The 13,798-nt window shown below is 39.3% G+C and overlaps 1 protein-coding gene across 19 annotated transcripts in view; it reads right to left on the bottom strand.

Moving 5' to 3' along the window:
• The window catches only part of MYT1L (myelin transcription factor 1 like), a 394,424-nt gene that overhangs the window by 154,221 nt on the left and 226,405 nt on the right, over window positions 1-13,798 (bottom strand). For all 19 annotated transcript variants that reach the window (XM_043510300.1, XM_038397032.2, XM_043510302.1 and 16 more), the window contains exons 3-5: window positions 1,377-1,431; window positions 1,161-1,194; window positions 799-861 (exon numbers count right to left, since the gene is read on the bottom strand). In XM_043510300.1, coding sequence (XP_043366235.1) covers window positions 799-861; window positions 1,161-1,194; window positions 1,377-1,431 — 152 coding nt within the window. The remainder of the gene's footprint in view (window positions 1-798; window positions 862-1,160; window positions 1,195-1,376; window positions 1,432-13,798) is intronic.

The following is a 13,798-nucleotide window of genomic DNA, read 5'->3' as shown; positions in this document are numbered from 1 at the left end:
ACTGCAAACATAGAAATGTAAAGATTATATTCTAGATGACGTTCAGACATAGGTATACATAATGCAATCCTGCCTTGATGTGTTATTAGCAATTAATAGCTAAACACATTCTCCTTCTGGAGATCTCTCCACTCACAGTTTAAGAGCTGAAGTAACAGTGTTTATGACTATAGTATAATCATCTGAATTTCAAAGTCTCATTATCATGGATCTGTCCTAGACTTTGCCCTTTGAATCTAACCTCATCATTGAACTCTCTGTACTCAAAAGCTTATGCTTTCGTTCCAGTTATGAACTACAGTAAATGACAGAAGTCATGCTGGCACCAAAATGTCAATAAGGTCAAATTTTAATTTGCCACACATGAACTACAAAACTGCATACAAACACTGAGAGAAGATGGGAAGCAGAAACAAGTGTTCTCAGCAAAACAATGTGATAGATTTTGCAAGACGTTCAAGGTTACCACCTACATGATTAGGATGCATATAGAATTGTGGTAAGTTTGCTAAGAGAGTTTGAGACTTGTCCTCATTTGGATAGTTTTAATTTTTAATTTACATTGTGCTTAAATGTGATCAAATTTTTAAATATTTTGAGCATCCTAATAAATGATATATATAAACGATAGAAATTAGTTGGAAAAAAAGAAAGAGAAAAGAAAAAATGTATGAAATTGAATGGCTTCTAGAATATCCAATCCTTATTTTTTATCATTGGTTGGGTCGTTAGCAAGGTCAAGTCAGATAACTTGTTTATCAAATCTCTTCGCTATATACAAAAAATTACAGATATTACCTTCTGTGTCTTGCATATTTGCCACTAACATGACCACTGCCATCACAACCAGGAGTAGGACAGCTGCAAAAAGGAAATAATTAATTGTATAGGTGCCGGTATGCTGCAGGAAGATGAGACTAAAAGCAGGCAGTAGATATTACAGAGATGGAGGGCAACAAAGACAGAAAGAGAGAAATCAAATAACTGAAGGGAAAAAAAGAGGGGATGCTTTTTATTAGCAAGTCTCAGGGGAATTAATTTCATCAGTGCAGCAGGGCATGAGCAAACCACCAATGAACTTGAAAGTGCATTATACCCATTAAAAGGCATGAATTTTCTAAATTGCTAATGGGGATACATTTTACACTCAGAGCACTAACCTGAACAGCTCTTGTATGGCTGGTTCCACGGGAACTGCAGAGAGATGGAAAATATATAAAAATTTATCATCTATTACAAGTACCCTCCTTCTACAGAAAATTACCAAAAAGATTGTATAAAAGCAAGGGTCAGAATGAATCGTGCAAAGAGATTCTGGAGGATGAAGGTCACCCTGAGTGGGGGCCTTGAGTGATTTACTGAAGCAAGAGACATACCTCGAACACCTTTGGAGCGTGTGCGATGGCGCTTCTCGTCTGCATCCACCTCCATCTGGGAATAGATTAGCAGGCAGTCAATGTTCTTATCCTGCATGCACAGACTATCAATGCACAGACTGATACAGTCTCTCACACAATTTATTGGCAATATTTTAATTCCATTTTATCCTGTAAGGGAAATTGTACTTTAGAAAGGATTTTTAGGATCCCTATATTTGTTTAAAAACAGAAATTGCATGGTGATTTTTGCTTTAATCAGTCTGCTTGCATGCCCTCTTTCATAATAGATTTTGTAAAACTGTAAAAGCCATAAATGTCCTCTATTTTTGAAAAGATTTTCTTGACAGGAAACCCAGGTTACTTGGATATATTTTTTGCAACAAGGGTATAATACATTTCTATATAGTTTGAAACTAAGGTCAAGTAGCCCTATTTCATAGGTTGCCTTATTACAGGTGGCTTTAGAGTGGATAAATAGTCAGGGAATAAGAGAAAGGAAAAGAGAATGAGATGAGAACAAAGAGACATGCGTGGGGTACATAGGTCTGCCTGGTACTATTTAATATGAGAGGGACAACGTAAGTAAGGTAATACCTTTCATTGGACCAATTTATGCTGGTGGAAGATACAAGCTTTTGAACTACACAGAGTTCTTCAGGTCTGTGAAGCTCAAAAGATTACATCTTCCACCAACAGAAGCTGGTTCAATGAAAGATAATACCTCACCACCATGTCTCTCTTATAACCTGGGACCAACACAGCTACAACATTGCAAACAACTATTTAATATGGATTTTGGTCTTTTCTTGATGTATCCCATTGATTAGGTAAATACTATCAAGTCTAAATAAAGTGCTTAATTACTGCATGTGGCTATATCTGCCTCTTCATTTTATAAACAGGACTCCCATCTGGGGTGACGAATTATGTGATAGTAAATATTCTGGCACTCTTATGTCTTTACTGGTCAGATAAAGGGTTTCCCATCAGATCTTAGCTGGAAGCATAAACAGTGACTTATATGAGTTTCAATATGCTTGTGTGGCTTCTCCTAATCCTTCCATGCTCCAAATAGCATCTGGTCCAATACATTTGCGTTGGTCCCAATGGATCTTCAAAAGGGCACTCAGTCCAGTCTAAGAGTCATTTTAATCCTCTTGGTCACAAATACAGATCTTACTGGAATTTGTTGAAACAAAGGCCATAACAGGGAAAAATATATTCCACCCCTTTGGTGCAAAGTCTGGTGCAGCAGCCACCTGAGATGTAGAGACACTGGGTACTGAGACCCAGGTAGGTCCACACATATAGGAGTGCTATTGTAAAGGTCACAAAGCAAAGCTTAGAAATCAGGAGCAGCAAAGTGGATGCAGACAACCCCTAAGGGTTTGTTTTCCAAAGACCACACACAAAATTGGTTGTGTATATATTATGTACTATATTATGAGTATATAATACTCGGATTGACAGCTGAGATTGCTCAACTGTTTTATGCAAAAGCACAGGGATTTGTACCCACAATCTTTTCACAATGGCTCAGATATGACCAAAGAATACCTTTAAATGTGAAAACCTCAGAAGCACAGACTCATACAACTTGCAATTAATCCTTTACACCCAACTCCACTAATTGTTGTAGCAGAGTATTGTTATTTATTTGCATTCCCATACCACCTAGGAGTCCATTGTGCGAGGCACTGTACAAACATAGAACAAAAAGTCAGTCTCCACTGTGAAGAGCTTACAAACTAAATACAAAAGCGGAGCGAACAATGTGATGGTAGTTCCACAATTTTTTGGGGGGGACGAGTTAGTTAGGAAAGGATAATCTTAATGGAAAGGGAGAGAGGACACTGAATGTAAAGGATGTGGCGGAGGGGACAGGAAAGGGGAGAGGAAGAAGAGACTGTGAGGGATCGGGAAGGGAGAGGGTTAGATCAAAAAGTCAACCAGCACAGGGCAAAGGAAGTCCTGTCAAAACTGTAGAAAGTTCTCCAAAGGACCTAAAGACCCCTACTTTGGCTGCTTCTGTCCCTACCGGATGGAGTCTCTGGCTGACTTCATTTTGCAGCTTTCTCCCAAGCCCACATGACAGGGACAGGGGAGACATCACCTGGGTCCCAATGTCCCTAGAGTTGGGGGAGTCACCACTGCACAGTTCTAAGTCCAGAAGGGCTGCATGGGGGAGTAGGTCCAGTTGGACCCCATTTCCATCCTCCTGCCTGCCAGTACAGCAGTCCCTGCTTTGGTTGTTTCTGCCTCTACAGGCTTGAACCTCTGGCTGAGATGAGGCCAATCAGCACATGACAGTTGGCTAGGTCTCCCCCTCCTGTGGTAAACCCACAGGAAGTAACTCAGGGGCAGGAAAACTCAGTGAGGATCCTTCATTGGAGCTCCGCACAACCATTTTACCTGCAGGGAGGGGACTGCTCCTGCACTGACTAGGATCTGGAGCCCACCCAGAAACTGAGATCTGTGGAAGGGAACTGACATCCTCACAGAGGCTCTGTACCTCACCTGGTTGGCTCCTCTGGTCCCAGGCAATGTGGTTCAATACCTCCTCCTAGGAAAAGGAGTACTTGTGGCACCTTAGAGACTAACAAATTTATTTTTTAAATATTTTTATTTTTTAAAATAAATTTGTTAGTCTCTAAGGTGCCGCAAGTACTCCTTTTCTTTTTTGCGAATACAGACTAACACAGCTGCTACTCTGAAACCTCCTAGGAAAGACTCTTTAAATTTAGGTACTTATTCTGCAGCAAAGTATCAGAATTAGGAATTCAGTCCTAAACTTTGGAATCTCTGTAGGGCTGGAGAGAAGACAATGTGCATTTACCCTAGCCCTCCAGTCCCCCCTCAGACTCTGTGAGGTCCTGGGAAAGGCAAAATAGTGCTACAAAGGCAGCTGAACTCCATTTCATATGGGAGACGTCAGAACTGTGTGTGTGTGTCATTCATGTATTGATTTGGTGACACAATCCCTCCCCAGCTTCTGGCCCTGCATGATGAGTTAAAGAGGTCATCAGCTATGTTGCTAACACCTTTGGGAGAAAACTCAGTTAATTCTAAGTCCAGCCTTGACAGGATGGTTTCTGGCCACATTTTTGATAAACGTGGCATGCATATCACTGAAGTGAAAACAGCCATGTTTGTGACTGTTCGGTGTAACCTAGCTACCACCTTTTCCATGCCTAGCATGGAACAGCCTGTTTGGCATATCACAAAAATCCATCACATGTGCCACATTCTTTTCACTTCACTGACAAGAAAGCAACATACTGCAAATGTCTAGAAGTGGAGTTACCTGACTAGCAGCCTGTGTGTGGTAATGTTTGGAAAACATTATCTGGCATAATCAACCATGGAATAGTCTGCTGAATTAGCTGTTGTGATCGTAGTCTGATAATACAGACATAAATGTGCTTCGTATAGTGGTAATCCCAGTTAAGATGATATTCTGTGTAAATTCAGGTGCAGGACAAGGAAGAGGTTGGTTTGCCCATGTTTGCCAACCAAATTAGCTACCTTGATTCAAGAAATCCATGTGTATCTCTAACCCCAGATACAGCTTCATGTATATCTAACCACACTGAAGAGGAGGACCACAAATTTGGAAAATTGTCCATAGGTGAGATCCACAATACTCAGATCCAAAGAGGACTTGAAATGAGAGCCAATGTACTTATGCATGCATGCACAGTTCTCCTAACAGGAAGATTTTGCTTAAAGGACCAAATTGTGATCCCACTTCAGTGCAGGAACCTGACGACATGGAAACTGGTGGAGCAGGAGAAGGCAGACTGAGTGACAGAGTGCCCACACAACCATGTTCAACTGTCCTATGTAGGGGTATATATTACAGCTGTAGATGCTGTTACAGCAAGTGAGCAGTCACAGAAGTAATGTACCTCCCTTCCTAGCCATCTATGACTTTGGGGGCAAAATTCAATTCTTCTTGGAGAATCCCTAAACAATGTCCATTTCCTCAGGTTTTGTTAGAGATAGAAGGAAAGGATTTTGGCCTTAATGAGCAGGAAGGCGTTCATCTCAGGAGCCCTACTTTCTACACAACAATTACATTCCATGACATGTACTTACATTTTCATGGAACATTGGGCCACCTTCTCTGGAGAAAGGAGGATATATGGCTTGGATGACAGATTAACTAGAACAGTCAGGAGTAAAGCTGGGTGGGAAATGGTTTTCTAGTCCCATGAAAAGTTTTGAGATTTCAAAATTTTTCTTATTTTGAACTGGGATGAATCCCATAGTCTTTCAAAGTTTTTATCAGCATAGCCAAATAGCCTAGTGATTAGGGCACTCACCTGGGGTATAGGAGACAGTGATGGGGCAGTTGCCCCTCACTGGCAGAATAGGGGATAAAAGCAGCCCTAGGGAGGCTGCACCGGAAGCAGCTAATCAGAGAAGGGCTGAAGGGAGCAGCCAATCAGAGCGAAGCAGGCCTATACAAAAAAAGGAGTTGCAGGGCAGAGGAAGGCAGTTCTCTGCTGGGAGCCCAGGGAGGAAGGACTGTGCCTCTGGAGGGCTAAGAGAACTGCCAGCATCCTGGACAGAACAGTACTGCTAGCCAAAACTGGTTGAGTGGAAGACAGCTCCTGGCTGACTGCTGGGATTTGCAGGCTGAGGCCCTGAGGCAAGGATAAAGAGGATGGTGGGGCCACAAGGTAAGTGGCCAGACAATTTGCTGCAGTAGCCACCCACTAAGGGAAGTGGCTGAAGAGCGGACTGCAGGTTCCCTGAAAGTGGAGCACTGTGTGTGGCATGGCTGGAGGGCTGTGTCGCTGAAGAGGACACCATGGTCCTTGGAGAGATGTGTGTCCTAGAGCAGGAGTGATGGTGGTGAGGCACTATCCAAGGAGGGTGCACTACTATGCAGAGCTAATTCCCAAGACAATCCACAGGAGGTGCCAGAGTGGTGAGTCTCACCCCGTTACAGAGACCTACATTCAAGTCCCTGGTTCAAATCAGGCAGAATAGGGACTTGGACCTGGGACTCCTTCGTCCAATGGCAGAGCCATACTCATAAGGCAATTGGGTATTCTGGAATCTCCTTTTCCTTATCAACTTTGCATTTTCTGACAGAAAAAGTTTAATCAAAAATTCCTGACCAGCTTTAATCAGGAGGACTTTAAACTAGCATCTAAGGGGGAAGATAATAGGGGCCAAGTACAATACATATGCTCAAACATAGAATCAAGGTAGCTTGAATTTAAATAATCAAGGATGTAAGAAGAAATTCTTCTATTCCCTATTTACCAATGTTAGAAGCATGAGAAATAAACACGAGAAATTAGAAATGCTCATTAACAAAAAGAAATTGACTATAACTGGTATTACTGAAACCCGGTTAGCTGCATGGAATGTTAAAATCACTGGATACATCGTATTCAGGGAAGATAGAATAGGCAGAAGTGGACGCAGGTAGCACACTATGTCAAAGACACTATTACCTGCTTTCAGAAGACACGATCTAGAATGCTTATGGATCAATGTTCTTTCTGAAAAGTCACAAGACAAGGTACTGGTGGGTATCTGTTATAGACAACCAAATCAACAAGGATACAGGATGAACAGCTCCTTAAACATGTATCTATAATGTGCAGAAAGGAAAATTCCATTACCACCAGGGATTTCTATCAATAAAATAACCTTGGAGTTTCTAAAAACTATAGATGATGACTTTCCAAAACAAAAGGTACTGGAATCAACTTAGAGAAATTGAATTGAAAATTGTTGGTCATCTAGATGCAAGTCATTATTACCTAATTTAATCTATGTGCAAACAGAATGTAGACCCAACCAACTATATATATATATATATTTGGTGCTTTAAAAGGGCCAATTTCCTAAAGTTGAAAAGAATCATGATCAAAACTGAGTGGGAGGAAACATTTAAATATAAAACTATGAATGAAGGTTAGATGTTGTTTAAGAATAATTTATTAGATGACCCCCTCAAAACAAACAAGCACTCCCATCAATCCCACCCACACACAATTCCACAATCATGTGAGAGGGCTTCTTTGGTTTAAAAAAATATCTTGGTTAAGAGGGGAAGTGAAAGTAGAAATTAAAAATTAAATATATAAATAATAGAAAAACATGGAAGTTGACAACAAGTACAAATCAGTGATTGGAAATTACGACTATTGATAAGGGAACTTACATATACCAATGGAAAATCTGCAGCTGGTAGGATTAAGGCTAATAAGGTGGAACTCTAACTATATCAGGAACAAATGAAATCCATCTGATATTCAAAAAGGATGGTAAAGTTATCAATCATGATGCAGAAAAGACAGAAATATTCAATAACTATTTCTGTTCTGTATTTGTTAAGAAGCAGGATGATGTAGTCATATTTTAAAGTGACAGAATAGAAAGTATTTTCTTATCAGGAACCAGGGAGATTATAAAACACAACTTTTAAAATTAAACATTTTAAAATCAGTACTACTGGATAACTTGAACCCAATAATATTAGGAGAATTGGCCAAGGAGCTCTTTGAATGATTAATGTTGATTTATAACAAATCCTAGAACACTGGGTGTTTCCAGAGCACTGGGGAAAAGTAAATTTTGTAACAATTTTTAAAAGGTAAATGGGTGACTTGCATATCTAAAGGCCAGTTAGGCTGACATCGATCCTGGGCAAAATCGTGAACAGGTTGATATGATGCAATTAGTAAAAACTTAAAGGATGGTAGCATAACTATGCCAATCGCCAACACAATTTTATGGAAAATAGGTTTTGTCAAACAAATTTAATATAGTTTTTGATGAGATTACAAGTTTGGTTGATAAAGGTGGCTATGTGGACATTCTATAAAGAATATGTCTTGTACCACATTCTGATAATAAAATGAGCACTGTACACAATCAGTACATCCCATACTGGTCAATGGATAGATCTTTAAAAATAATGTAACATAAGTAATTGTAAATGGAAAATCATGATCCTATGGGGTTGTTTCTAGTGGGATCACATAGAATCTGTTCTTGGCCCAATGCTATTCACAGAAAAAACAAAGTAATTGCTGGTGAAATCTGTAGGTGACAAAAATTGGTGGAAAGATAAATAATGCTATGGATAGCTCAGTTATACAGACTGATCTGGATCATTTTCGTAAAATTGGCTCTTTTGAACATATCAGTTTCAAGGACCAACATCTAGGAGCAAAGAATGTAGGTCATACTTAGAAGATGGTATCCCGGGCCACAGTCACAAAGAAAAGTGAAAAGGACTTAGATAACCAACTGAACATGAGCACCCAATAGAGGAGGGTGATGTATTACCTCTGTATATGGCATTAGTGAGACCCTTATTTGAACTCCATGTCCAGTTCTGGTGTCCACACTTCAAACAGTATGTTGCAAAACTGGGAAAGGTTCATAATAGAGCTACGATTGATGATTAAGGGTCTGGACAACATACCTTACAGTAAAAAAACTCAGTCTATTTAGCTTATCCAAAAGAAGTAAAAAAAAAAAAAAGTGGCCTGATCATGGTCTGCATGGGGAAGTGATTTCTGATAGTAGAGGACTCCTAAATATAGTAGAGAAAGGCATAATGACAGCATGCCTGGATGCTGAACCTAGACAAATTGAGACTGAAAACTAGGTGCATATTTTTAACAATGAGGGTAATTAATCCTTGGAACAATTTATCAAGGGATGTGGTGGATTCTCCATCACTTGACGTCCTTAAATCAACAGGATTTTAAAAAAATGCTATCGCTCAAGCAGAAATCATAGGTTTGATGCAGAAATTACTGAGTGAGCATCTATGACCTGTGTTATGCAGCAGGTCTGACTTAATGATCATTAACGGTCACTTCTGGCCTTAACATTTATGAATCTATGATCATTACTGGTAAATGCAAGATTGCCATAAGATTTACTATTGCCAAGAGGAAATGTTACTAAAATATTGTGATATTTTGTTTTTCTTTGTTTGAAAAAGAAAAGTACTGGTAACATTCATGAAAAGATTAGAGACAGAATGTTCAAGAGCAGATGGATCAGATAGGCTGGGAATTAGATGATTACATGACATGGTTTGCAATTTAAAGTTTGTTTTCTTGTCACTCTTCAGCAATCAAGTAAAGGCTGGTTTACAGCAAGTCAAACTGCAGGATTCCTAAACAGAGTTTTATTACAAAGACATATCTGCACTATTGTTATAGCCTAGATTTGGTCAGCATTTCTTTTTTATAACCTAGACTCAAAAATTTGTTCCTGTCTGGAACTTATATAAGATCGGCCATACTGGGTCAGACCAAAGGTCCATCTAGCCCAGTATCCTGACTTCTGACAGGGGCCAATGCCAGGTGCCCCAAAGGGAATACACAGAACAGGTAATCATCAAGTTATCCACTTCCTGTCACTCATTCCCAGCTTCTGGCAAAGAGAGGCTAGAGACACCATCCTGGCTAATAGCCACTGATGGATCTATCCTCCATGAATTTATCTAGTTCTTTTTTGAACCCTGTTATAGTCTTGGCCTTCACAACATCCTCTGGAAAAGAGTTCCACAGGTTGACTGTGCATTGCGTGAAGAAATACTTCATTTTGTTTTAAACCTGCTGCCTATTCATTTCATTTGGTGACCCCTAGTTCTTGTATTCTGAGAAGAGGTAAATAACACTTCCTTATTTACTTTCTCCACACCAGTCATGATTTTATAGACCTCTATCATATCCCCTTTTAATCATCTCTTTTCTAAGGTGAAAGGTACCAGTTGAATTAATCTCTCCTCATATAGAAGACGTTCCATGCCCCTAATCATTTTTGTCACCCTTTTCTGAACCCTTTCCAATTCCAATATATCTTTTTTGAGATGGGACAACCACATCTGCACGCAGTATTCAAGATGTGGGTTTACCATGGATTTACACAGAGACTACATGATATTTTCTGTCCTATTCTCTATCCCTTTCTTAATAATGCCCAATGTTCTGTTCATTTTTTTGACTGCCACTGCACATTGAGTGGATGTTTTCAGAGAACTAGCCACAATGACTCCAAGATCTTTCTTGATTGGTACCAGCCAATTTAGAGACCCCATCATTTTATATGTATAGTTAGGATTATGTTTTCCAATGTACATTACTTTGCATTTATCAACATTGAATTTCATCTGCCATTTTGTTGCGCTGTCACCTAGTTTTGAGGGATCCTTTTGTAGCTCTTCGTAATCTGCCTGGGACTTAACTATCTTGAGTAGTTTTGTATCATCTGCAAATTTTGCCACCTCACTCTTCACCTCTCTTTCCAGATCATTTATAATACTATTGGTCCCATTACAGACCTCTGGGGGACACCATTATTTACCTCTCTCCATTCTGAAAACTGTCCATTTATTTCTACCCTTTGTTTTCTATGTTTTAACTAGTTACTAATCCATGACAGGACCTTCCCTCTTATCCCATGACAGCTTACTTTTCTTAAGAACCTTTGAGGGACCTTGTCAAAGGCGTTCTGAAAATCTAAGTGCACTATATCTACTGGTTCCCCCTTATCCTCATGCTTGTTGACCCCCTCAAATAATATTAGTAGATTGGTGAGGCATGATTTCCCTTTACACAAACCATGTTGACTATTCCCCAACAAATTATGTTAATCTATGTGTCTGACAATTTTGTTCTTTACTATAGCTTCAACCAGTTTGCCGGTACTGAAGTCAGGTTTACCAGCCTGTAATTGCTGTGGTCACCTCTGGAGCCCTTTTTAAAAATTGGAATCACATTAGCTCTCCTCCAATCATTTGGTACAGAAGCTGATTTAAATGATGGGTTACAGACTGCGGTTAGTAGTTCTGCAGTTTCATATTTGAGTTCCTTCAGAATTCTTCGGTGAATACCATCTGGTCCTGGTGACTTAGTACTGTGTAGTTATCAATTTGTTCCAAAACCTTCTCTAACGATACCTCAATCTGGGACAGTTCCTCAGATCTGTCACATAAAAAGAATGACTCAGGTTTGGGAATCTCCCTCACATCCTTACCCATGAAGACCAATACAAAGAATTCATTTAGTTTTTCCCCAATGGCCGTTATCATCCTTGAGTGCTCCTTTTGCATCTCAATCGTCCAGTGGCCCCTCTGGCTGTTTAGCAAGCTTCCTGCTTCTGATGTACTTACATTTTTTTTTGCTAATACTTTTTGAGGTTTTGGCTAGCTGTTCTTCAAATTCTTTTATGGCATTCCTGATTATATTTTTACACTTCATTTGACAGAGTTTACCCTCCTTTCTATTTTCCTCACTAGGATTTAACTTCCACTTTTTAAAGGATGGCTTTTTGTCTCTCACTGCTTCTTTTACTTTGTTGTTTGGCCATGGTAGCACCTTTTTGGTTCTCTTACTATGTTTTTTAATTTGGGTTATATATTTATGTTGAACAGCCTCTATTGTGGTGTCTTTAAAAAGTTTCTATGCAGCTTGAAGGGATTTCACTTTTTACACTTTATCTTTTAATTTCTGTTCCATTCCTTCCCAATTTTTATATAGTTCCCCTTTCTGAAATTAAATGCTACCAGGTTAGGCTGCTCTGGTGTTTTCCCCATGACAGGGATGTTAAATTTAATAATATTATGATCACTATTACCAAGCAGTCCAGCTATATTCACCTCTTGGACAAGATCCTGTGCTCCACTTGGACTAAATCAAGAATTGCCTCTCCTCTTGTGGGTTCCAGTACTAGCTGCTCCAAGAAGCAGTCACTTAAGGTCTCAAGAAACTTTATCTCTGCATCCCATCCTGAGGTGACACATATCTCAGAATTTAGCATAAACAGGGCAAGAATCTGATCTCAACTATAGCATTATAAATCTGGAGAAACTCTATGGAGTTATTCAGATGTACAGAAATGTGATATAGTATAGTTTGGCTGTAAAGTTCCATAGTGGTTTAACTTCTAGAGCAGCCCAGAATTTTAAAGAGAAGGACTCTTAAATAATAGTTTGGCCAGATTCTGTAGGTAGATTTATACCTACATTTGAGGCCCTTCACAGAAATGATCCTTTTGGGCAAAAGGGAAAAAATGGAGTGAGGTTCCTTAGAAATAGGAAAAAGGATCAAGTTGCACCTAATTCTGCCCTCCGATATACATGCACACTCCCACCTGCTTCAGTGGGAGTTACACCTGACTGCACAATCCAGCTATATGGGCCTGATCTAAAGTCAATGTAAAGATTCCCATTGATTTCACTGGGTTTGAAAATAGTCCCTAATTGCATACATTTTCTGTTAAAATTGCCAGCATAACTTAAATCTTCCACAATCATAATAGTGGGGGTTGAAGCCTGGGTTGACAGCAACATATGACCCTTAATTCATACCTTAATAATCATGGTTTTGCATCTTTGGCTTGCATCCTTCATAAGAACTTTAAAATGACAAGAGGGAACGGGGCATAACTATATATCAGTTGTCAGCCCATAAAATTAGCTTCTAACATCTCAACTCCTTTAATTAAATAATATAAGAAAGGTCATGCCACAGCAGAATAAAGTTCTGTCTTGATCAGTATCTTGTTTCTGACAGTGGTCAAAGTTTCAAAAATATATAATGAACACTTGGTAATCATGTTACACTGTACATTGGAGCAGATGTTTCTTCATCTTCCAAACTGCTTATCAAACTATGCCCTGAAGCATGAGAATTGATAGACAAACACTGCTTTTTTTTACTTCAGCTATTGTAACTGTATATGATAGTCATCTGAAATATCTATTTTCAATGTACTAAACTATTTACTTCAATAATTAATATCCCACAGCAGCTAGTTCCACAGACCAATTCTATATATTTAATGAAATGTACTACACTTAAAATTGTTAGAAAAGTTACAGTGATTATATGATATTTTCCAATTCCCGAACCCAAAGTGATCCCTCAGCTGAAATGAGGGGAAGACCCAGAGGTATTGAATCTCCAGGACACCAAAAAAAGGGAGATTCTGAGAAACTGCTGCACAGCAGGTGATGGGACAGTGAGTGAGAACAAGGAAGAGAATCATTATCTGATAGGTCCTGAACAAGTGGAACCTGACCTCTGGGGAAAGGTTAAAAAATTGGGCATGTTTAGTCTTGAAAAAAGAAGACTGAGAGGGGACTTGATAACAGTCTTCAGCTATGTTAACAAGAGTTATAAAGAGGACAGTGATCAGTTGTTCTCCATGTCCACTGAAGGTAGGACAAGAAGTGATTGGCTTAATCTGGAGCAAGGAAAATTTAGGTTAGATATTTGGAAAAAACAATTAAATATAAGGATATTTGAGTCCTGGAATAGGGTTACCCAGGGAGGTTGTGGAATCCATGGAGGTTCTTAATAACAGGTTAGCCAGATACCTGTCAAGGATGCTCTAGATCAGTGATTCTCAAACTTATTTAATCAGGC

Source organism: Dermochelys coriacea, chromosome 3 (genome assembly GCF_009764565.3).
Source record: "Dermochelys coriacea isolate rDerCor1 chromosome 3, rDerCor1.pri.v4, whole genome shotgun sequence".
NCBI lineage: Eukaryota > Metazoa > Chordata > Testudines > Dermochelyidae > Dermochelys > Dermochelys coriacea.
Note: the sequence above shows the minus strand (reverse complement) of the source record. Positions and strands in the feature narration are given on the sequence as shown.